This window comes from Netta rufina, assembly GCF_964035555.1.
Source record: "Netta rufina genome assembly, chromosome: 1".
NCBI classification, from domain to species: domain Eukaryota; kingdom Metazoa; phylum Chordata; class Aves; order Anseriformes; family Anatidae; genus Netta; species Netta rufina.
The window spans coordinates 15,451,308-15,478,199 of record NC_140123.1 but is presented as its reverse complement, the minus strand read 5'-3'; the positions used below and the strand labels follow the sequence as shown (position 1 = coordinate 15,478,199).

At 37.0% G+C, this 26,892-nt stretch overlaps 1 protein-coding gene across 1 annotated transcript in view; it reads right to left on the bottom strand.

Moving 5' to 3' along the window:
* DYNC2H1 (dynein cytoplasmic 2 heavy chain 1) overlaps window positions 1-26,892 on the bottom strand; it is a gene marked incomplete at both ends in the record, with an annotated part of 168,631 nt that overhangs the window by 37,884 nt on the left and 103,855 nt on the right. The window contains 2 exons of the mRNA XM_084290865.1: window positions 227-436; window positions 11,882-11,998. Coding sequence (XP_084146991.1) covers window positions 227-436; window positions 11,882-11,998 — 327 coding nt within the window. The remainder of the gene's footprint in view (window positions 1-226; window positions 437-11,881; window positions 11,999-26,892) is intronic.

Here is a 26,892-nt window from a genome sequence, read left to right as displayed (position 1 = left end):
GTACATCTAAGAATCAGTTTTGAACTGATTATAATCACAACCTGAAAGATCCATAAAATAACAAGAATCTCTGGAATTCACTAATTCATTTTACAGTGACAGTGACTATCAGTAAAGGAATTTAGAGCAAATGGTGACATGAAAATATGTACCAGAATTTTGTTATATTTTCTTGTTGTTTATTTTTTTCATTGCTTATAATATAAATTCATTAAAAATTACTTACCTTCTGATTTAGTAGAGCATTCGCTAGTTTTTGTACTTCAGGACTTAGTAATGAGGTACCTCTAATAACTTTACTTAAAGAAGCAAGTGACTGATGGACACTTTGCACGAGGCGAATGGCACTGAATTGTTCAAGAGTAATGAATGATGAGATTGGAGATCCTTGCTGCTCCACAGGAAGAGAAACCTTCTGATGAATCAGGTTAGAGTTCTAAAAAACACGTGATAACCAGTTAATAAACTCAGAGAAACTATTACATTATATGCCACATATTCTTTGTTAATTCATAATACTTGAAATGACTTTATGTTGTCTTCAAAGTAGTTCAGACATACCTCTTTTTTTGGATCAAAACTGTAATAATGCTTTCAATACTGTCCCTGAGATGTTCAGTAAAGGCACCATGCTTCTCAGACAACTCTGTCTACCCTATTACTTTAAAAGTACTGGGACTCCTGAAAATTCTTCATTTAGCTGAATCACTGCTTTTAGTAGTGTAGCAATACTGTGTAGTAATATAGTGTAGTAATTACTGTGTAGTAATATTTCAATATAATTATCAGTAGTGTACTCAGCATAACATGACTGCATTGGGTACTATACACCATGTTGCCAAATACAGCTTTCCCTTTGATGAGACTACACGTTGATTGTATAAATTATGACACGTAAAGCAAAGAACTCACACACTTCCTTCCAAAACTGGTTAATTGGATCATTGTATCTCTTAAATACAAGATATATACACAGCCATATAGTACTCTATTTTAGGTATATACAGCCTATATATTTCTTTTTCTTTTCATGTTCATTTAGTCTCTACACCTGACATTTATTATCTAGAGATAGAAGGAAATGTTTTACTCAGAAAATTACATATGGTAACAGGAAAATGGAAGCAATTGTTTCTATAATTAACATGTCTACATGAGAGAAGTGGAAACTTCAGTTACACTTCAAGACAAATCCCATCTCATGTGACAAAAACAGATCCACTGATACCAACTGATCAGCAATTTTAAGAAATGCCTTCTAGCAAGTTATTCATCAAACATTAACAGATAGGGGAAAAAAGAAAACAAAACACACCACACACTCAAAACAACTGATGGATAGGAGCTGTGCAGAGGAATCTCAGTTCAATACAGCTTTTCTGTGATTCACACAGTTGAACCTGTGCTGCTGGAAGGGGACTGCCTGGAGAGGGTGTCCCTTCCTCTTGGTCTTTAATCTGGGTTCCCACCTGCCGCTGAGCCCTTGGACTCCTATGGGCTTGTGATGTGCCTTTGACAGGCTTCTGCGATGGGCCTGGGAATAGTAGGGTACAATTAACAATACTACTAATAGGCAAGGTAAAATTTGAGCTCCACTACTTGCCATTGTCTCTCTGTGCTCCTTTGTGGGTGAGTGGATGGGTCTTATCGTATAATTTAAGAATTATTCCTCCTTAATACTATATTTTCTTAAACTTGTAATTTAGCAAATTATTGTTAAGTGAACGTAGTAGCAGAAATTACTCTGCTACAGTTTTCTAAATGTCTTGTTGATGTTTTTTTTTTTTTAACTGTGCAGTGAAACCACAGCACTAGCAAAAACAATACTAAAAAGTGGGAATAGCAATGTAGAAAGTTCAGTATCAGTTGGAATGTGTTGTCTTATCTGTAGTTACGGAGTAACAGCAGGTATTTTAACAAGCTAATATGGTGCATAACAGCTTTAGAACACACATCTATTTCACTAGAAAGAAAATACAGCAAATTTTACTGAATCTCCAAAATCAAATACCCACTATCTGAAAAAAGCACTTAAAAACAAAACAAACAAAAAACTGTACTGAGTGACTAAAGAACTTAATCAATCTTGAAACAGTTAAACTTCCCTCAAGCACAACCAAACAGAGCGGTGATGAGGACTTCAATGGATAGAGTTTCATGGTTTACACTATGAAACAATGGACATAATCAGTTTATTTCATTATATTGAAATATTTTAAGTATTTTATGGAACAAATCTTACATAGTCAAATTTAATTAGCTTTTGTTTAGAAGACAAACATTTTCAAACCTAGCTTCCATACAAACCACAAATACTTCTGATATAGTATTATGTATAAATCCTGAGTGACCGAGTAACTAAGACTCTGAGAGGTACTGCTGCTTTCATTTTCACTGCCATTTGTTATTACTTACTAATATTCCATTAGAGCCATTGAAAATCTAAATTTACTCATTAATTCAAAAGCATGATACCATTTTGCAAATGTTAATTCATACGCAGATTACAAAAATATATTTTAGTATGTGTTCTGAAACTGCCAGCTAGATGTGAAAAGAGGCTGCACTGAATTCCATGGAATTTAAATCTTTATTGAAAAAGTCTGCAAGTCACAAATTGAAAAAAAAAAATCTTAGCCTTGGGGAAAAAGTGTTTTGCCATTTCAATTTTTAGTAATAGCAATTTATATTAGATAGTAATTTATTAAAGATCAATAGTAATTTATTAATGATAAAATCAGATTCTTTCTCTTAAAAATTAGTGTTTTTCACTTTTATTCAGATGAACTTCTGAATTGTAACTGAACATCTTGCTTTCCAGAACACAAGGGATGTTTACCTGCAACATCACAGGCACTCTAAGTTTGTCAGAACCTTCATGTGCTTTTCATTTCCAGCTTATGCTGCACCCAACTACCAAACAAAAAATTGAGAAAAGCTAAATGAAAGATTAATAAAGATACTCTCCTTTGCGACTCACAGAAAAGTGAAAAATAAGTCTTCCTTCCTGAACTATGAAAAAGGTATACAACAAACATGGTTCAAAGTATAAAATACATACATCGCATTTATAAAAGTAATGTTTTGAATTTTGTCTTTGTATGCACCCTGAAATCACAGTACCAATTGCACTTCAGTATTTTCTGAGACCATAGTTTCAGTATATAAAAACGTAATTAACTCATCTGGGATCCAGATCATATTTGATATCAATTGCTTCTTGTTTCTGTGGCACAATCTAGTTGAGTACTTCTTGTTGGAGTATTTAATTGCATAAAAAGGACAGAAAAAAAAAGACATTGCAACTTGCATGCTTTGCTCAGTCTTTCACATATACTGTGTTCATTCATGAAAAGCTTACTAAAGGAGGAGTCCTGTAAGTTCCTCAGTACTGCCTTTCACATAAGTCTCTTATGAACTGCATATTCATTTCATAACGCTTTTTAATGATTTCTCCCAGGAATTTGTTAAAACAACCAACCTGTTATTTTCATAGCAAAATTAAACACGAATACCAATATCATCTTATACATTTAATATTCTATTACATTCCCTTAAAATCCATTATGTATATAACTCATATCAGCTTTAAAAACATTCTCTTGACCTGCCTGAAAATTAAGATGAAGAACTTCTGAAGTAGAGTGCTCTTCCTAATCATAAGAAACTTGAATATAGATTCTAATCTTTAACATTAAAAATTGTATTATGTTACCAATATTAAATTAGATCTATTTTGAAACTTTGATCATTTTCCCTTTTTGACTTCTGTACTTATTACTATGTCTGTACAATTTTAGTTTTCATACAGCCTCACCTAAGCTGCTCTAAGCTTTTCTTCATTACTTTCATAAACAACTGTTTCAAACTCCAGTATGTTCTGAAAACTGCTCCTCAGAAATGAAATATAATGAAAATATATTTTCTGCATTTGATTAGTTCTGTGTTTGATTCTAAAATTCAGTTTTGTTGTTTTTTGTTTTTGGAATATGCCACTGGTCTTTTGATACACCTATTCTGCTTCTTCCTTCCTTTGCTGAAAATACCCCCCCAAAAAATGACCCTATACTCCCATTTTACTGATTTTCTTCAGTGAAAAAAAAAGGGTGCTCTTTTGCTAAAGGTGAGGTTCCTAATTTTTTAGATAAAACAGCAGCAACCTGTTGATTTTGAAAACTTTTGCAATTGTCTTGCAGCAGTATGCAACTTTATGAAAATAATTGATTAACCTTCAATTTACAAACACAACAGATGATAAGGCAGAACAGATGATGATTTTGGCAATCATGACAGCTTGTGATCTTCTATTCAGCAAATATCATTTTGAAACAGTTTCAAAATTTTTAGCATGAGTGGGCCTTTTAACTTTCATGAAGGCACATAAAAATTTCCCTGAAACAAGGCAGAAAATACATCCACCTTGCAAGCAAATTACAGCCCTTCCTTCTGTCTCTCTCTGTTCGTGACAGCCATTTGGACATGATGGAACACTTACACAGCCCCAGATGCAGCCCAAAATGTTTGTGCTTCCCTGAAAACTAAAATATGGTGCCTGCATTATGTTGGACAGCGATGCACATTCAGTTATGTGACAATTAAGTGCTTATATGGGGCCTGGTCTACACTGTCATGGCAGAAGGTTGTGTGGGAAGAGAACGGACTCGAGGACACAAGGTTGCTGAACAACTCTGATGGCCCTGAACTGGCCAACAGGCTGTAATGAGGCATCGCCCTATCAGTTTTGGGACCAGTACTGTTCAATGTCTTTATCAGTGACATAGACAACGGCATCAAGGGCACCCTCAGCAAGTTTGCAGATGACACCAAGCAGTCTGCACCAAGTGGTGCAGTCAATACAACACAAGGAAGGGATGGCATCCAAAGGGACCAGAACAAGGTAGAAAAGTGGGCCCATATGAAACGAATGAGGAATGTTCAGCCTGTAAAAGAGAAGGCTCCAGGGAGAACTCATTGCAGCTTTTCCGTACTTAAAGGTGGCTTATAATAAAGATGGTGTGATTTTTTGGTCAGTCAGGTAATGATAGGACAAGGGTGAATGTTTTTAAACTAAATCAGGGGAGATTTAGATTCAATGTTAGGAGGAAGTTCTTCTCTCAGAGGATTCTCACAGGTTGCCCTGAGAAGCTGTGGGTGACCCATCCCTGGAGGTGTTCAAGGCCAGGCTGGATGGGTTTTGGGCAACTTGTTGATCTCTGGGAGATGCCCTGCTCATGGCAGGGGGATGGGAACTGGATGATCTTTAAGGTCCAACCCGAACCATTCTATGATTCTATGATCCTTCAACATCAAGGAAGATTTGTTTTAAATTTTGTGTAACAACTGTTTGGCAAGCTATTTAGTGATACCTTCATTTTATTCAAGTAAATAATCTTGAATGCAAGCTTATACTGAGCATCTGAGTGTTTTGTGGGTTTTTCTTGTTTTTGTTTGTTTGTTTGTTTGTTTGTTTTTAACTTAATGGAAGGTTCATGAGAGTATAAATAATTTGATTAGTATTAAACTGTTATTAAATCATGCTGAAAGGCACTGCAGAAGCAGTTTTAGGACTGCATTTATTACCAGGGTATTCTCCAACAGCAAGAATAAAAAAGTGTATTTTCAAATGAAGCTAACATAAATGAAAGTGTCAAGAGATTCTGCATTAGTCCCAAACAGCTAAATAGAAAGGGAAAGTTACCTTGTGTAACTTTGAACACATCGATGTATTGATTTGCACCCGATTATAAGTATCTACTTAATTTGAAGTAAAAATCAATGAAAAATTAATTACAGAGTCTTCATCCTGAATAGATTAATAAACCATTATGAAAGAGAAGCAACTTCAATGATTCTGTTGCTATGGATAGACTAAAAATAATAAACTCCCCATCTCAACAGTTGCAGATTGTCTGAATAAGTGGCAGTTACATTTAACAGGTCTTTGTGAAATGTATGGCACTAACAGGAAAAACAGCCCATCAAATTTCCAGAAGTATTTTTGGAAACGCTAAAGCATTTAAGATCTCATTGCTGTATTAATATATAATAATGACTTCCTATTCCGAAATATCTGAAAGTTTCAAACCATATTTCCCATTTTGCTCAGTTTGTGTGAGATAGCTCTGAAAACTGAGCAGGAAGGGTTGCTATTCACAGAATCACAAAATATCTGAGCTTGAAGAAATCTCTGGAGATTATCTACTTCAACCCCCTGCTCAAAGCATGGTCAGCTACAGCAGGCTGCCCAAAACCGTGTCCAGTCAGATTTTGAGTATCTCCAAGGATGGAGACTCCACAGCCTCTGTGAGAAGCTTGTTCCAGTGTTTGATCATCCTCACAGTACAAAAGTTTTGTCTTGTGTTTAAATGGCATTTCCCCTATTTCAATTTGTTCCTATTGCCTCTTGCTGTCAGTGGGCATCACTCAGAAGAGTCTGACTCTGTCTTCTTTGCTCCCTCCCAATAGCAAATACACAATCTGATAAGATCTCCCTAAACCTTCTCATCCCCAAGGCTGAACAATCCAGGCTCTCATCTGTTCCTCCTATCACAGATCCTTAATCACCTTCATGGCCCCAGGAAACCCGTGGAAATGGTTTGCAGGGTTATTTGCTCAAACGCCTTCACAGGGATCAAGGTAAGACTAACTGGCCTATCATTCTCCAGATTCTCCTTTTTGCCCATTCCTTCACAGGAGCAAAATTTCCTTTCTTTCAGTCTTCAGAAACTTGCAATAGTCACCCTGATCTTTCAAAGAAAACCAAGAGTGGTTTCACAATGGAGGCAGCCAGCTCCCTCAGCACTCATGAGTGCATCTCATCAGGGTCTGCGGACTTGTTTATATGCAGTTGGTCTGAACATTCCCTAACCCGATCCTCCTCTACAAAGGGCAAGTCCTCCTTGCCCTGTACTTTCCCATCACTTTTGGGCACCTGGGATTGCTGAAGGCTGATCTTACTAGTAAACAGAGGCAAAGAAGACACTCAGTACTTCAGCCTTCTCCTTGTCCTTTGTGGCCAGGCCCTCATTCCCACTCAAGCAGTGGGCTGATACTTTCCCTAATCTTCATTTTATTGCTGATATACCCATAAAACCTTTCTTGTTGGTCTTGTGGTGGGTTGACAGCACCACTACTGCTGCTAAGGTTATGGGCTGGAAAGTTAACTCCATGGCAGCCATACGTAGTACAGCTCTTTATATCCCTCAACAGATTCAGCTCAGGATACGCTTTGGCTTCCCTAGCCTCATCCTTGCATGCTCAAGACAGCACCTCTGTGTCAGCTATTCCTCCCATGCCAGCTGTCCCTGCTTCCACCTCTTCTACACTTTTATTAATGCTTGAGTTTTCCCAGGATCTCCTTGCTCACCCATGGAGGCCTCCTGCTGCCATTGGTTTTCTGCTTGTTGAGATTGACCACTGAGCTTGGAGGAGGTTGGACTTGATGATCTTTATGGGTCCCTTCCAACTCGGGATATTCTATGATTCTATGAAGTGAACCTTGAAAAGCAATCAGCTCTGCAGGACTACTCTCCAGAACAGTGTCCCCTGGGATTCTTCCAAGTAGATCACTGAACTGGCCAAGGTCTACTTTCCTGAAGCAGGGTTGTAATCCTGGGGGTGCTACTGCCCATGGGGGACCCATGCTGGAACTGTTTGCTCCTGAGGGATGGATGGACCCCATGGTATGGAGCTGTGTGGGAACAGTTCTTGAAAAGCTGCAGACTGTGGGCAGTCCCAGCAGGCTCAGTTTGGGAAGGACGGCATCCCGTGGGAGGGACACAACAGGGAGCAGGGGCAGAGAGGGATTGTGAAGGAGTGGCAGGCATGAAGCGTCAGGGACTGACCACAGCCCTATTCCTCTTTCCCCCGTGCTGCTCAGAGGGAGGAGGTGGAAGAGGGTGGATGGGGGGAAGATATTTTTAGTTTACTTTTAGTTCTCGCTGCTCTAGTCTGTTAGCAGTAAGCAATAAATTACATTAATCTCACTTATATTGAGCCTGTTTTGTCCATGACAGCACTTGCTGAGTGATTTCCCTGTCCTTATCTCAACCCATGAGTTTTTTTTTTCAGTCATATTTTCTTCCCTTGGACTGCTCAGGAGGGGGAGTGAGAAAGCAGCATGGTGGAGCTTAGCCAGCCATCAGTGTAAAACCACTGCGTTAGCCAGTATCAGGTATAATGTGTGTTTTATGATTGATTTCTCAAATTCACTGACTGCATAAATTCTATCATTCTGTCACAGGCATTCTTTCAATTTGTCTTTCTTATATATTCTATGTCAATTTTTATAGGATGAAGCATTGATGTTCAGTTTAGAGAAATATGCAGTCAATTGCTGTTCATGGTACCACCTAAACTTGGACAGTGTGTCACCACATACAGAAGTGATCACTACATGATATTAAGAGTGGACGGACAAACATATGTCCACACTTGAAGACTATGATAAATTATTTCAGCAGAAATTCTATAGGTCAAACCTTTGTGAAGTGGATATTTTTGTTGTGCTTCAGAATCATCAGCACTTAAGTGCTGAATAACTATTTTCAAGGCATTTGTAAGAAAAACCTTTTTGAATTAATCCTTGTTTTATATTCTCTGCACTGGAATAAAAATGTTTAAAACATAGTTAATCTTTGTCTACATATTAATTTTAACAAGCTTCTGTAGCTCTTTTGCCCTTTGGAATAAAAAGTAGCTGATTTTAAAAACGGCTTTGAATTTATAAATACATTAGCTAGAATCAATTCAGATCTATACTGGACACTTCCTGAGTTTCAGACAGTTTGAAACAGATAGTTAATCATTATTCACAACTACTGCTGGTAATAATTACATTTGACAGGTAGAAGACTAACATTTGCTTTTTGTAAGTGGAATAGAAGGTCTTTTCAGCATCTATCCCATCTGTTTTTACTTTAATATTATCTGTATCCAAGAGATAAAAGAAAAATGATAATAGTCTGCAGCTACACATAAATGATATGCTTTCAGAATTGAGAATACAAAAAATAAATAAATAAATTTACAGGTTTCAGGAATAAAAAGTTATTTGTGATTTTACTTCTTTGTAATTGGGAGATCATTTTAGCTCATATTCTGTACCTATTCGTGCATAAATAAAATAATGTGTGGATGTTAACTTGTTAAAATTCAACTATTTTATTTTGATTTCTAGGTCTTTATTTAAAAATTCTGAAAACAAAGGTGATGCCTTCTTCGAGCAATGAATAAAGAATTAGAATGTAAATCTGTATGGAATATATGTAGAATTTTTATACATGTCCAGCCTTTTCAAAGATTAAAGCAAACAGCCTATGAAAGCAACTTTTGATGAAGGGCATATTTATTTATATTTTTGAAACTTAGTCAGATGTTCTCTCCAAAAATCCTACATCAGGTCAGAGGCCATCCTATTCTAAATGAGATCTATAAATGATATATATTTAAATAAATGAATAAATAAATAAAGAGAGAGAGAGAGAATCTGCTAACAGCATAAAAATGTTATAAAAAGAAAAAAGTTCCAGATGATACAGGAGTCTTTTTTTTTTTTTCCCAAAAAATATTATGAGCAATAAAAATGTAGGTCAAATACAGATTCCTTTCTAGATGTATCTGGTGCATCTATTTAAAATGACACAGAAGGACAGATGAGCACTACAGGCTTGATTCAGGCAGTCATCTAGTGACATCTGGGATGTTTCACTCTGCCTCTAGATGCTACTCCAGCAGATCACAGGTCTCCTACAGCTTCTGTGTTATACCTGCCAGGCCATGAATATTTGATGATTTCTGAAATAGTACTGGAAGCCTCATTTTTAGGTAACTAAACTGAGCCCTTATTACAGCACAGATCACAGAGAGCATTTTGCATCTCTTAAAAGTTCTCAGATGCAGTGTAACAAGAACAGAACATCAATAAACCCAAATGTCAGAGAGAAACTATCTGCTCAGTTCTCTGAACTAGACAAGCTATATGGTAACTCACATGGGAAAACTTAAGAATGGCAGGATGGTCAGTGATAAGAGATCATACAGACTGTGTAAATCAGTAAGGTTGAAGCTAATCCTTAGTGAACAGAATGGTTCTCTAGCTAAACCAAAGGTTTCCTGCATCTATAGAAGCACACTAAGCACAAGATTTAATCAATATTTAGTTTTTTGTTTGTTTGTTTGTTTGTTTTTCTGAACTCAAAGAGAATATAGTAAGATTGGAAACAATTGTAACATTTTGTACCCTGTAGTCCTGCACAAATAAACTTGCTGTTGCTAGGAACAGGCCACACTAACTAGGCTTTATGTTAATAACTGTGTGAGGCCCCAGCACTGGCCTTCTAGTCTTGGTAATCAACCCGTTAAGAGAGCTTGCTGTTTGACGTGGAATTCAGTACCAGGTCTCCTGATATGATGTGAAGTTGAAGCATGGGATAACAGCAAAGGCTATGAAAGTATTGTGCACAGGTTAAGAAGAGTGGTCTGAGACCTATGAAAAACTAGCTGATGGTTACCTACTAGTCACTGGGGAACAGTAATGTTAAGATCTGACAAGACTTCTTTTGCTTTAAGACAAGAAGATGCAGTTAAGCAAGAAAGATAAACATCTAAGTCATAAAGTAAGGTACCACCTATAGCTCACCACAGCACTGTGCAGTCTGTAGTCCAGGAACAAGGGTAAAAAGGCTAAGAGCCCTCCTGAGAGTGAAAAGTCTTACAAAAGGAGATCGCAGATTTGAGGCCAATGGGCAAAACGTGGTTCAGGTCCAGCTTTCCTTGTCAAGGAACATTAAGGCTCAATTACCCCCATGTGGGTGACTAAGATCATCAAGGACCATAGCAATCAGCACCAAATATGTGGCTTCAGCTTCCTGGTACTGTATGGTCACAGCTAATTTATGACACAAGTTTTAAAGTACAAGTGCTTTGAATATGTAGTGCTAATGACTAGCAACACCATGGAACTAATAGTTAGCTATGGGTGCTGTTAATGAGTATTTATGTTGTACAGTTTAAAACTAGTCTCATTTATCAATCTTCCAAACACTACAATCAAAAATCTCTAATTTTCTGATTGTTTGTGTATACATATATGAAACTGTTTCATCAGAGCTCTTGTACGGAAGGATTGTAGACTTAAATGTGTAGTTACTAAAGTATAATGGAAAGTGTCACATTGAAATATATTCCTTTTCTTTATAGGATGACAGACCTGGTTAACAACAGCCCATTTCAGGGGCAGCAGATTCATCACAAAGTTATTTAGTAACAAGAGATTATTTTAACGAAAAGTTGATTTATCATACACTTAGCATGTAATAAAGAAGTGAGCAATTACAAAATGTAATTGTGAATTTTAATGTGTAACTTTTTTGTGTCACTTTTTTTTATGCAGTTATTTAAGGAAGGTAAATGTTTTTTCTCATTCTAATGTTTTGTGTAAAAGATATGTTTTTAGGTCATGATGTTTCTGGTCACAATGAATCATCAATCTAAGGGTAATGTACATATTTCAATATCATAGAAGAACTAATTCAATATTTAAAACCATTAAACATTGCTTTGTGAATATCAGAGAAATGAAAAGACTAAGTTAAAGACTAATATATTACTGTTCTTTTTGTAAACACATACAAGATGCTAGGCATGTCTTGTTTGTGTGGTTTCACTTCCATATGAAGGAGAAAGTGTAGGCTATTACCCCACAAGTAGACTTCATATTTAATTACATACATGTAACATTATACTTCCCATCTCAAATGCATTTCATTTACCTTTTAACTCCCTATGTTTCAATATTCGAGATAATTTCTTAAAGCTTACTTTTAATGTAGTTGCTGGGAGAAAAAAAACAGTTGTCTTTTCAAATAAACTACTTTCCTACCTGATTAAGTTTCTTCCATAGATTGAGAACAGGAGAAAGTTCAGCTGACCATATTTCTCTGTCAAACTTGCAGCCAGCACTTACTGACCTGCTCAGGATCCGAAGTTGTGAAATGACCTGAGTGATGGGAATACAAAAGCAAAGCTTGAAGAAGGATAAACAAAAATATACAAGAATGCAAACAGCAAATACTCTTAATTTATCTATGGACCACACTTTTCTGCATGCTTAATTACTAATCATGATCTATTTGAAACACAAGCAATACCCATATTCAGATACTTACTTGAGCCTCACTCATAGTAAGTTGAGCCTCACTCATAGTAAGTTGAGCCTCACTCATAGTAAGTCCATACTTTTCTTATCACTTTAATTGTCTCTGTTCAACTATAATTTAAAAACTAATGAGGTGTATAATTCATTAAAAATCTTATTTTCCACAAAATCTACATAAAAATATTTTTTAAAAAAGTCAATAAAACAAGAGTGTGTAACTAAATACACAGTACTTATCAGGCATCAAAACACCAAAAGAATTCTCCCATGTATCTCTTTTTTACTTAGCTACTCATGCTAGCTCATATTACTTAAATGTATATTTATTCACTTAAAGAAAGAAAGAAAGAAAGCAATTAAAAGAATAACTGCAAAACTCTCATGAAGAAGAGGAGTGCCAAGCTCATCAGATTCAACTGCCTTTTCTTCGTAGCAACCCTAATAACTCCACACAAACTGATCATATACATACATACATATATATATATATTTATACAGAAATAATACTTCAGTAAAAAATTCGATGATAATGTCCATTAAGCATCATATAAAATAGTATCTTAGCTATTTTAGGTAAAATTTTAGTTAATTTTCACAGAACATTATTTGCAATTCGATGATAATGTCCATTAAGCATCATATAAAATAGTATCTTAGCTATTTTAGGTAAAATTTTAGTTAATTTTCACAGAACATTATTTGCAATAAATTTTAGAGAAAGATTTATTAAATTGATTCTCTTTTGCTTAACTTATAAAACTTGATAACAAAAAATTCCTTAATCTTTCAGAACTGTTAGCCAGAATCAGGCACTTGATGTCAAGTTGTTTCTGCTAAGTTTGGACTTATTTTCTATTATTGACAGATATGCAAATGTTTGCTTTTCTTTTTCTGATAAATTGTTTTCATTTTCTTTAGCTGAAGCAAACAGCTTTTGTTTATCAGCCTTGATAGGGACTATGAAGCACTACAAGATGACAGTACACTGAACTGTTATTCTAACTTTTACAACATTTACTATAATTGATTCTTATGTTAAATGTTTTACAAGACATAAACCAAAAGATATATATATATAAAGCAAAAATATATACAAATCTACCTGTAAAATATACAAAACAATTTTTACAGTAAGTTTGAAACAAAACAAAACAAAAAAGCTTTTAGTTAAGCTATAAAAGTCTAAACTTTTTCCATTCCTTCTCATTTCTTCTCTCAAGTGTAACAGGTATGATGGTAGCATAACTTAAATACTTACTTGAAATTTTTTAAAAATAATGGGCTGCGCTGCAACTTTGTGTACAGGTGGCTCTTTCAGCCTGAATACTTTCTGAAAAATGTACCTTAGAACAGTCATTCACCTTCAAGAGGTAAAGGAAAATGTTTTATGGGTGTCAAATAACTCAGGTTGACCTTCTCATTGAAATGCTCCAACAGTCCAAACATTTGGTAAGGGACTAAATATGATGGACATTGTTTAGTGTGCCATTTTTTTGCACCCATGAAACCAAAGCCTGTGAGAAGGTTTCCTCAGTGCTTTCAAATCAATCTCTTTCTGAATGTTATGCAAATGAAAAGAGAAATTGTGTTTTTACAGTGTCATAGAATAAATCAGTTTGGAAAGGACCTCAAAAGGTCTGTACTCTTGAAGCAGGGTGAGCTCTAGGATCGGACCAGGATGCTCACTGCTTTATCCAGTCTGATCTTGAAAAATCCCCAGTACAGAGACTGCACAATCTCTCCCGAAGAGAGATTGTTCCACACTGCTTTACTGTTCTAATGATGAAAAAGTTTCCCCTAATACCTAAACTGGATCTTTCTCTTTTCAATTTAGGTCCTGTACAAACAAGAGGGTCAAATACTCACATTGGTACAAACAATGTGTTAAGATTGGGAATGACCTGACAAAAACTAGGAGTTAAATCTATTTCTGTATTAGTATTACAAGGTATATCACAAAAGCCTTCCAGGTTACATGGTATGTTTGCAGCTCCTGCACAGGAGCTGTTTCCATCTCAAGGCAAAACAAGTAAGTTTTGTCTTTCGTGTGGGAGTCATATGAAAGACAAAAATGGGTCTACGATGTGGCAGGACAGAAATGAGTACCTAGCGTGAGACCTTGACTCAGTTGCAAAAGGGAATGTGATTAGGAATTTGTACTTACAGATAAGAAATAATTTTTGGGCTGTGAGACGTCACTGTGTATAGACATTTAAATTGAACTTAGAGCAGACAAGTGCAAATTCAAATTTATCCTAGCTACTTTTAGGAACTTACTAAAAGCATCTAAATTGCAAAGATTACCACCTTTGTCTCCCTACATAATGAACAGACAGATCTTAAGTGGCCTAAACTGTCCTTCAAAAGTCCTTCCTACTGTGTACATAGGAAGACCTTACCTAAGTATCTCAGATAGATGGGTCTATGTTGTAGAAATTAGAATGGTTTTTATTTCCTGGAAACTTAACTTCAAACCTCAAGCAGAACTCAGCTCCTCTAGCTGTATTATAATAAGTGAGGCAGTTACCTCAGCTTGCTTTATAATCAACTTCAGATTAATCATACTTTAAATACAACAAGATTAATCATACTTTAAAAATGATACTTCTATGACCACAAAGTGACAAGACCCAGATATAGACATCTAGGTCTGTTGAATCATATCCTTTGTACTCTATTTTGGAAAGTTACCAAGCAGTTACAGATGTACTTACAATACTAAGCAATGTGAAAATCTAATCATATTTGTATAAAACAGGGTACTCAAAATCTCAGTACTTTTACAATACCTTTCAATGCTTACCTTTGTTATCTCAACATATTCTCTTAATATATTTTACATTAAAAGCTCTTGTATGTTGTTCTAGTGCAGTCCAAATACAATCTAAATGTTTTGAATAAATTTATACGGGGCTTGGGTAGAAATCCACCATAAAGCAGGAGAGCAATACCATGATTAAAAATATAAGAGAGGTGGAAATAAATATAATCAAAAAATAAAAGCAATCACAAATAATTGTCTACTTAAAGAGAGGTGAGAAGATTACTCAGAAAAATCAATCTTTGCAGAAACTGCCTGTTTTACGTAAGGTAAACTAATCATAAAACTATTTATATTTAAAAATTCAATAGAGTAATTTATTTGTGAACACAGAAACTATTACCTAATAATTTTGGCCTTCTTAGTGGAAAATTCATGCACTGTATGCTTTCTTGCATTGTCAGCATGGGAAAATGTAAATTGCATATATTAGTAAAGGTGGGGTAGTCAAGATTAAAATGTCAATATTTATTGACCCAGTTATTAAAACTAATTGACCAACTCAGTTTTTACATCTATTTCACACTTTATGGGTTTCTCTGGATATAGGCTGTTCTAATATTGACCACTGTATTATAGTAAAAGAAAACACATTTAGAGAAATTAAGAGAGAGAATGAACAAATGGAAAACAATAAAGATAATGAATGATCCCCATGTACCTTCATATGAAATGACAAGAAAGTCATGTCAGACTTGAAAACAAATAATAAAAATGTGATTGAAAAACAAAAATGAGGTGATGTCAAGATTTTAACATTTCCTTCTTTTAATCTTGATAAAAACAGAATTCCAGGAAAACAGAATTCCAGAAACACAAAATCTGTTTCGGTTCTTTACTCATGCACAACATGAAGTCTTGGCTTCAGTAATTCACAGCTACTGCAAAAACTGCTACCACAAATTCAATAAATAATCAAAAACAGGCTTATATCTAAGTCTTGTATTTTTCATAAGCAATTCACTCAAAAAATTATACAACAAAGTCAAATTTTACATGTGGTTTTATAATTTGCAAAAGACAAATGAGTTAAAACCTGAAACATATTAGAGTGGAATCACAGAATGGCTCAGGTCGGAAGGGACCTTGAAGATCATCTAGTTCCAAACCCCCTGCAATGGGCAGGGAGTGTGAAATTCCATGTCAATAAATTAGAAAAATAAAAAAATTCTAGGACACATCAGTTCTGAACTTAATACGTTAACAGCTCTAAGAATACAAAGCAGAAAGGATTTGCCAATCAGATAGCTACTTGTTCTGTGTTTTTTTTTTTAATTTTATTTTTCTCCAAGACTACAGAACAGATAAAAACAGTTTTATTCTTGAACAAAAAGCTAACAAACTCTATAGAAAATATCAAAAATCGATAGAAAATATCAAAATAGATACTCTACTGCCATCTACCAGCTTTAAAAGGATGTAGTCTTAGCAATGAAACCACTTCTACCTTTAATTTCTCTGAATAAAACCTGATCAAACCTGAATATGACTTGTTCAATGACATATTTAGATTTTTGTAAGACTTTACAGCTTAAATTAAAATAGGAAGTTACAACAGTCACCTTGATAAATACCGGCAAAGTAATAACTCAGGGCAATGTGACCATTTTTTCATTGATCACAGTGTATCAAGGCAGAAACAGACTCCAGTTTGATACAGCTTCTGACAAAACTATATGCTTCGATATTGTTCCTTGTAATCTGACTGGGGTTTGAAGTTGTAGAGGCCCCCAGGATACGTTATTACCTGGAGAATATAAATAACTAAAAGGAAGGCTAGAAGAGGTGGATGACCTCAGCTCATTACGTACCCTGAAAAAAATTAAGAAATCTGGAAAGCTGCAGCATGTTCTTAGAAAAGAACAAGCTTTTCATATACAGGGTACAAATATATTCTCATATACACAGTGCCAATGCTGTGGGAATTAATAAGGTTAACTGAAGTACTGCACTGTTAAACTGCAATGACAAAGGGCTGTGTTTTCCACTGGAGCACAGCACTGTGGGTTCCATTCCATTATTTGGCACAGCACATCTTTTATGCAGCACCATTGATATATATAAAATACTTCCCATATTTTAAGAATTCTAGTTAAGTACTCAAATTGCTCAATTACAGGGTAATAATAAATAGAGTTTGGAATTACTCATCAATTTCTGCTAGAGCGTATTAGTCATATATTTGTGATGTGGGATGCATTTAATAAATGTCAATAATTATATGCTCTGCACAGTTGATACAAAAATTATATAACACAAAATTATTTTAAGAAAACAGCTTTATGTTCATCCTGACATCAATAGCAATAACATAATAAGTTCAGAATAATTTCAATTACATGCTTTACAGTAATTACACTCATATTACTCTACGTACCATGATTAGAATTATGGGGGTGTAGTAGATAAAAAGTTAAGTACTAATGCTCTCAAACCCTTTAAAGATCCAGAGTTTGAAAAGGAAAATGTAGTCTGCTGATGAACAGACAAGAAGCTACAGCTATCGTTATATTACAATTGCATATTGAAAAATGACCACAACCCACAGCCCCAGTATTCTATATATAGTAAAAACACTGCAGTTGTATGTATAACTTAGTACTGGGTGGATGTATTCATCTTAACCAGGTGTATAACCTCGAGCATGACCTAGCAGTCTCAGAGTTCCAGGTGGCCTTGTCCACCCTCCACTAACCATGTTGTCTCTGCTGCTGTCATTCGTAAGGTAAAAACCAGCACTGAATCTGTGCTACCATCATGAAACTGACTGCAATTTAGGAAGATACCAAGAAGTTAGAATGTAAGCCACAAGGTTTATAAGGAATCGTGGGATGAGGTATAGGATCAGTCAGTGACTTGCTGAAAATGAGAGCAGGGCAGGAAAAAAAAAAAAAAAAAAAAAAAAAGAACTAAAGGATAAAACGTTGTTTTCCTGAAGTCAGGGAGATTATTGCAACTACATTTAATGAGACAAGATACACTTCATGTTTCCTGACCCTGGTTCATACTTGCTTGTCTTACTAGATTGCTTTTGCACTGTTTTCCATTATTAGTTTACCATTCATTTTACCTCCACAAGTATTCTCTATAAAATAAAAAATAGCTATAACAAAAGGTTATAGAGTTTTTCAACAAAACTTCTAATTGTCAAGCACAGGCTGAATAGCAACAGTAATTATTTTAAATGAGTATTATATTTTGCAGTTATCCTAAGTCGCTGTTTGGTTTGGGTTCACAGGACAAGATTTTGGCAAGGAGCTGCAGGGGTGGCCTCTGTGAGCACAACCCAGCAGCCGCCCCATGTCAGATCAGAGCCAGCTCCAGACGGCTCCAAATGGACCTGCTGCTGGCTAGAGCTGAGCCATGAGCGACGCTGGTTGGGCCTCCGGGAGAGCAGACTGAAGGAAGGGGAAATCTGCTGTGCAGCTGGGAGAGAGTGGTGAGAGCTGAGAGAGAAGCAGCCCTGCAGCCCCCAAGGAGAGTGCAGCAGGAGGGCAGGAGGTGCTCCAGGCACAAGGCAGCACAAGTTCCCCTGCAGCCCCTGGAGAGGCCCCTGGTGGAGCAGGCTGTCCCCCTGCAGCCCATGGGTCCCACATGGAGCAGATCTCCACGCTGCAGCCCCCCCATGGGTGGAGGAGCCCCCGGTGGAGCAGGTGGATGTGGCATGGAGGAGGCTGCGGCCCATGGAGAGCCCCCGCAGGAGCAGGCCCCGGGCCGGAGCTGCAGCCCGTGGAGAGGAGCCCATGCAGGAGCAGGGGGTCTGGGGGGAGCTGCCGCCCACCCATGGGGGACCCGTGCTGGAGCAGTTTGCTCCTGGGGGATGGACCCTGTGGGACGGAGCCGTGTGGGAGCAGTTCCTGAAGAGCTGCAGCCTGTGGGCAGCCCCCGCAGGCTCAGTTCAGGAAGAATGGCATCCCTTGGGAGGGACCCCACGGGGAGCAGGGGCAGAGAGGGACCGTGAGGGAGCAGCAGAGACGAAGCGCCATGGACTGACCACAGCCCCCATTCCCTGTTCCCCTGCACTGCTCAGGGGGAGAAGGCAAGGGTCAGTGGATGGGGGAGAAGGTGGTTTTAGTTTGTTTTCTTAGAGGTCTTTTCGAACCTGAATGATTCTATGAATCCGTGAAGATCTCCCTGTCCTTATCTCAGTCTACAACTTTTTTTGGTCATATTTTTGCCCTTGTCCTTTCAAGAAGATGGAGTGAAAGAGTGGTGCTGAGCTACCTACCACTGGTAAACCACCAGACTACTCCTTTAGGCTTCTAACGGATCTTGTTAAATTGTTTCTTTTTAAGCAATCTCTTCTACAATGCATTCAGTGTAAGGTCTCTATGATTGTGTAATTTCTCTGGAGTACACAGGCAAGACACTTTTTTGCCAGAATTTGTGAATCTGACTGTGTTCAGATACCATAATTTACTTAAGTCATTCTGATATAATATGTGAATGCTATTTTGGTATGTTGAGTTTCTTCTAGAACAAGCTCTTAAGTTTTCAAGTGATTCAGCTGCCACTCCTGCTAAGTATGAAATGTCATGGTATGAATATACGAAAATAAGTGTGAAATACAGAGATAGGTCATTTCTATGCACTTTTAAATACTCCCTATAACCATGTGCGTTCTACTACAGTACATATCTAAATTGATATTTATGGCAGTGATCTGCAAGATGAGATTTTTACTGAGAAATAAAACACAAGCTTTATATTATGTCAAAGAATCGCATCAACAATTCTTTTATGGGAATCATATCTTAAAAGCCTGAATGAAATTCACAAGAGACCTGCAATCGTATTCAATTTTAACTTGAATTAAGAGTTACCTTTCAGTCAGAGAAGCCTTTTTAATACCATCATTTGTAAATGTGTAACTTTACATTTCAAAGTGAAAAAGCTGCTTATTGTACTCTGTTCATTATGACACCATTAAAGGAAATTTCTAAAGCCCTAGTTAACAGACAACTTTGCAAATACGGACATGAATTATTTACTTTTTTATACATATTAACAAAGGGCATAAGGTAAACTGCAGAGTTAAGATTTTGGACTTTAAGAAAGCTGACACCAGTCTATTGAAGAAATTGCTATCAAGATCACCTGGGAAGTAAACATAAGGGAGAAGTAAAATCAGAGACAGCCTAGTGGACAACACATGACTTTCAGCTGATTAAAAAGGAGGAAAAAGCAGGTTTTTCTGAGCAAGACTCAGAGCAAGCCATCTCAATGTGCAGAAAGATCTGGATTTTCAGAAGTCTTAATGGATTCTTGGGAGCTTCTCACTGGAATAAAATACTAAAAAGGTAACAGACAAGAACCAAAATCAAAGACAGACAAAGCAGGAAGACAGAAGTACTACTAGGGCACTTTAGGATGAAATAAGAAAAAACAAAGCCTGTCTGTGACTCGCAAGTAACTTTAATGGTAAGGTGTGTTTCAACACATATGCAAAAAATCAAAGAAAACATTGGGCTTTTCATGAATGGAAGAGACCATAAGTGAGGGAGGGTCTGAAGTATTCAATGGCCTCCTTGCATGGAAAGAAATGGATAGCAAATACTGGAAGAGAAACAATACTTAGGAATCACAAATGTATTCAAATTGATGAAATCTAGATGAGATTCGTCTATGGCTGCTGGCCAAAGTGATGGAAAGGCACATGAAAAATCATGACAATCAGGGAAAATCCTTACTCATGGTAAGATGGGTTACATGCCCAACTCAAGAAATTGGAAGGAGAATTCATGGAACAACAGCTTATTTCACCTCATCTCTGTCCCTTGAGAGATCAAGGAGAACATCCATGTGGAATCCACTTCCAAACACCAGAGGGAAAAAGAAGAGAATAAGGAACAGTCAAACATGCATTAACCAAGAGCATAGGATGTTTGATCAACTGAAATGCCTCTTGTGATGAAGTGACTGACTATGTGAATGAGGGAAGAGTAAGGGATAACATTAATAAAGCTGCTGACATCCTCTCCTACTGCGTTCCTATTTGGAAGCTGAGGAAGCACAGGCTTCAAGCATGATTTCAAAGAATGGACTGGGTTGAAAGCTGGCTGGAATGCTGGAAGGAATCAAGGGTTGGCATCTGGCTTGCAGTTAGTGAGAAGGAAATGTGCAGGCTGATACTTGAGCCCACATTGTTCAACTTCTCCATGAACAACCTGGATGATGGCATACAGTGAATATTCAATAAGTCAGTGGATTACACTAAATTAGCAGGAGTGCACAATACAATAAATTGAGAGCTTTAAAATCAGGTGGTGCCAATCTTTTGATGCTATCCTTCATAAAATGGAAGGCTGAATAAGCAAAAATCTTGTCCAGTCAACAGGCAGAATTTTGTACCTAGAGCGTAACGATGTCATCCACCAGTACAGACTGTGAAGTGATTGGCAAAGTAGGAACCCTCCTGAAAAAGACTTGGTAGTTGTGCTGACAGACGGTAGAGCATATTCTCTTCATACAAGTAACACAAACTGCATATTGGGTTGCAATAGCACGTGTGTGATCACGGGAGGATATTATCCATTTCTACTTATACAGCCAACATCTGAAAACCATTGTTCACTTTTGGGATCCCTCATTCAAAAGGTATGTTAAAAATCTGGAAATAGTCTATAGCAGAACTACCAAAATAGTCAAGATCCTACTACATGTGAACTTGGAGAAGCTGAGGGGCCTGCTTATTCTGGCAAAGAGGATGCTCATTTATAACATGATAGTTGCCTAAAACTATTTGCAGGGAAACTGCAAAGCCTGTGGAGAAAATCTCTTCTTACTAGTTTCAGACTACATAAAAAAGGACAATGGCTATAAGCTGTGGCTTGGGAGGTTCAAACAGGACATGAAGAAGTGTTCACAATCTGTAAAGTGTAGCACTGGCACAGACTGCCCAGAAAGGCTGTGGAAGCTCCTTCCTCAGAGGTCCTCCAAGATGTGACTAGACAAAGCTATGGTCAGTGTTGGCAACAGGTCCACTAAGGGAAGGAGATTGGACTACATAAACTCCAGAGGTCCCATCTAACCAAATTTCTCTGATTACATGATCTAAAAAACTTTCTATCCCAGACTCCAACCTTTGATGCCATTTTATATTGGCATGCATGGCTTTCCCTGTTTCTCATGCATCAATTTCAAATTAAAGTGTCATTTACATTTTGAAATAAAGTTTTGGAAAAAATGTGTCAATCTCAAACTTCACTCTAGAAAAGTTCCTGACAGTGGACTGGTATCATCAGGTCAGTCTCAGAGGCACATTCTCTTTCAACAATGTGAATGATGGCTTTGCCTAAGGATGCCACAATTAGTTGAGTGAACCAGTCACTTGCTTTGGTAGTTTGTTCTGGTCTTGGCTGGGATAGAGTTAATTTTCCTCCTAGTTGCTGGTATGGTGCTGTATGGTGCTGGATTTAGGACAAAAATAATGCTTACAACACACCAATGTTTTAGTTGCTGCAGAGCAATGCTCACACAGAGGACTTTTCTGTTTCTTGTGTTGCCTTGCCAGTGAGATATCTAGAGGTGCACAAGAAGCTAGATGGGGACAAAGCCAAGACAGATGACCCAAACTGGCCATAGGGATATTCATATCAGGAGTGGATGAAGCATCCCACGAGTCACAATACCTGTTTGCACAGCTGGGATGTTTCCAGAAGGCTTGCTAACCTAATAATTAACTAGGTTTGTCAGGCAGCAACAACCAAAGTCCAAAGAGAAGTGGATGTGTAGAAAGCCAGAAGAAAGCACTTAGAGAATAACGTGATGGGAGAGACATTCCTTTAGATACGTCAAATGTAAATTTGTCTCTTTTGTTAACAATAGAAAAAAGCACATTAAAATTACAGGAATTGTTCAACTCAACTCTTTTTAATGGTGTCTTCATGAATACCAAATGGATTCATGAAGACATTCTGAGGTTATTTAGATGGGACGTTAAGGCAGAATCAATAATTACCAAAGGAGCTGAGATAAGTATCTCTGATTAAAAGAAAAAGGAGTATCTCAAGGAACCATCCTTCTGCAAACACTTTCAGATAATAAAAATAATGGAGTAGCTAACTGGGAGCAGTGAGAGTGATTCGCATCACTCTCTCTGAAACAAAATAGGTAAGACAAATCTAAAGCTGGGCTTGAGAGAAATGCATCTGGGGAAATTAAATTATCTTATATTCTCTACCTTACCACAGAAAATGCTAGTCAGATTTGGACGCTACGTAAGACTACAATATTTTTCTGAAACTGGTTGTTGAAGCAAGTAGCTATTGCAAAATCATTGGCTAGGTTCAAAGCCCGTAAAATGAAGAAGTACAAAAATAGCAGGTGAAAGACTTCCAGCAATGTCAGTTTAAGTAAATCAGAACCCAATTATTTGAAGTTTTAAGTATTCACAGCTCAACATTTTTAATTGGTATATAAAGTATCAAATTAAATAATTTTATAGTATTTCATTGCAAAGTTGGCAAGAAACTACAGTCTCTGGACTCTTCAACAATTTGAAGCTCAAAAGATTGTTTAATTTTATAAAGACCTTAAGCACTTTGAAGAACTTTAAGAAGTCAATTATGCATATACAGCCCTCCCAACCCTGCTCACTAAAGATTGTAAAAATTGAACTGCAAAGCCACTGACTTGTCCTCCATTTGCTGTTTCTGAGATGGCGAACACAGAAGATTCAAGATGCTGTACTAGTGTATATGGAGAGACTGTAATTATTCTTTCTCCTTGTATGATATGTGTAAGAAAAGTATACTCATTTGTCCATGAAAGTATGTTCTTCAGCCTCACTGAGACCTATCTCATGAGATATGATGGATACAAAATATTGATGAATAAAAAAACAAACATGAGCCAGAAGGCTGCAGTTGCAGCCCAGAAAGCCAACCATGTCTTGGGCTACATCAAAGGAAGCATGGCCAGCAGGTCGAGGGAGGGGATTCTCCCCCTCTACTCCACTACCGTGAGACATCACCTAGAGTACTGCATCCAGCTCTGGGGCCTCCAACATATGAACAGCATGGTCCTGTTGGCGAGAGTCCAGAGGAGGGCCACTGGGACAATCAGAGGGCTGGAGCACCTCCTCCTATGAAGAAAGGCTGAGAGATTTGAAGTTATTTAACCTAAAGAAGGCTCTGAGGAGACCTTATAGCAGTCTTCCAGTACTTAAAGGGAGGGACTCTATCAAGGTTTGTAGTGACAGGACAAGGGGTAGTGGCTTTAAAGTAAAAGAGGGTAGGTTTAGATTAGATATTAGGAAGAAATTCTTCACTACAAGGGTGTTGAGGCACTGGCACAGGTTGCCCAGAGAAGCTGTGGATGCCCTATCCCTGGAAGTGTTCAAGGCCAGGTTGGATGGGGCTTTGAGCAACCTGGTCTGTCTGGTGGGAGGTGTCCCTGCCCATGGCAGGGGGCTGGAACTAGATCATCTGTAAGGTCCCTTCACATCCAAAGCATTCCATGGTTCTATGATAAAGCCTAACTTATTTCTGTGAAGCATAATGAATCTACACATGTAAAAGAATCACCATTCATCAACTCCTGATACAGAGAGATTATTATTATATACAGTATTCTATGAAAAAATTAATAGTAAGTAAACTAACTGCTAGCTGTGTTGATTATTATTGGCAGTCATATCTGAGGAGTCTTGGATAACCTGCTGGCTACTGGACGTGCCTTTTTGACAAAGTGATTTACTATATTATTAAAGAGTATTTCGATTAACCGCTCAGCTGACCATATATAGCTACTGTGTAGGCTATATTCATTTGCAGGCATAGCCATTTGACAAGATTTGATGGACTCACGCAACAGAAGACTTTCTCCTAAGAGTGCCTGTAATGAGTAAAGTCTGCTGTCCAAAAAAGGGAAGGAGATAGAACAATGTCTCTGCATTTTCATTTCATCTGCCTATGGTGTTTAGTGGTGATAATTCACACTAGTTTGCCAGTTATGCTAAGTCCTGCACTGAACAAGGTAGCTCTTAATTGCTTTTCCAAGGTGTAAAAATATGCACAGAGGCCCGTACATTTCAGTCTGGAGAAATTCTATTTATCTCATACAACAAATGGTGTTTTGTTGAATGCACTTCATTATTATTCTATTAAAATTACAATAAATAATTAAATAGATTCATAAGGATTCATAAAAATGAGAAATATAGTCCCAAAATAAGAGACTACAATGGAGTCAAGAGTCAGCTCTGTAAGAAGGTGACTAAAGAAAGATCCAAATTATAGGCCCTTCTCATCCACAGGAAACTAAGCAGACCTTCATATAGTTTAATAGACTGCTGTAATCATTAGTTATAGGTTAGACTGGGAGATTAAACCATCTGAATACAGGCCAATACACAGGCAAAAATACAATGTTTATCAGATCACAAGAAAGGAGCATGACAGTAACCTAGTGGTAACTACTCCTGGTGAGCGTGAGCGTGAGGGAACTAGAGTTGCAGCTGTGCCTGAAGTCTCTGCCTGGAACAAAACAGGATGAGCTACGATGACTGTTGTAGCTGCATTGTCAGTTGAGCTGTTTTCTATTTTGACTGCACTGTTCTGCAGGGAAAACATCGCAAGAGACATGAGATTACTCACAGTCATATCCAACCTATGGGATGCTGTGTCTTGTAACAGTACGTGAGGCAGAACCAAAGAGACACAGTGAACTCTAGAAATCCAGCCACTAAAAATTAACTTGGCTCTATCTACAGAAAGCAATTAAGCACAAAATCTAGAAAAACATTTTAAGTCATGCTGCTGAAAAGACCATATATATACTTAAGTCAAATATTTTCTAAAATGAAAATGGCTCTTACCAGGATGCATGCAGTATTAATATGCTCTGAATTGAGCAGAACAGAACATTTTAAGACATAATTCCTAACAATTAAATTAATAATGAGCAATATTAAAATAATACAGCTAGTGTTATTCTGGTCTTAAGTTAGAATTGAAGTTTCTTGTTGGAAAAACAAAACAAAAGCTATGAATACATTCAATAATTGTGTTAATAATTGTGTTTTATATTGCTGAAAAAAGTCCATTTCTTTTTAATGCTATGGTTTAGGCTTACCCAAACACTAGCACTGCAGTAGGAGATCTCTGCATAACTGCAAAATGTGCTGCAGCAAATTTCTGCTACAGCAGAAAAATGTGATGCTGTAGCAACATAAGTTATCATTCATATGCACAAAACATAAATAATATTCATAGAAAGTCTATGGCAAATGTACATGTCTATTATCTAAGCTCTCTGTCCTGTGTAGTGAAAAAAATGATAAAAAGAAATTAGATTTCTTATCAAAGAATTGCATTAGTACAACTTCACAGTTAGTAACATATATCAGTGTTACATATTTTAATATTTATTTTGAAAGATTTTGAAACAATAAAAGACTGCTAAATGCAATTGACTTAAAATCAGTGTACATCTGAATAGTCTCTGAGGTTTAAAGTAATCACTCAGATGAGGAAATTCACAATTGCTGTCAGTTGGTTTAGACAAAAGACTTCAAAGTATGTCTGTTTAAAGAAAACTGCTTTCTATAATCCCCAGCTCAGTAGGATAGACAGTACAACTCCGTGCATCTCCACATAAGGAAGAAGATGTTAGTAAAAATATAGACTGAGATAGGATAACGTCGTGTAGATGAGAACCTATATGGGATAGTAGATATATATTATAAGAGAATACACCACATATTTAGCATGGATTTGGTGAAGCACAGGACACAGAAGGTATTAAATTCAGTCTTTCTGGTGTTAGTAACAGGGCGATTGTTTGAGCTGGTGCTAATTTATTTCTCACTTCTGTAATTCATTCAGCTTTTCTCTGCTCTGGCTTGCTGACCAAAAAGAAACCAACCATCAACCAACCAGGTTTTAGAAGGCAATCATCCAATTTTACATTG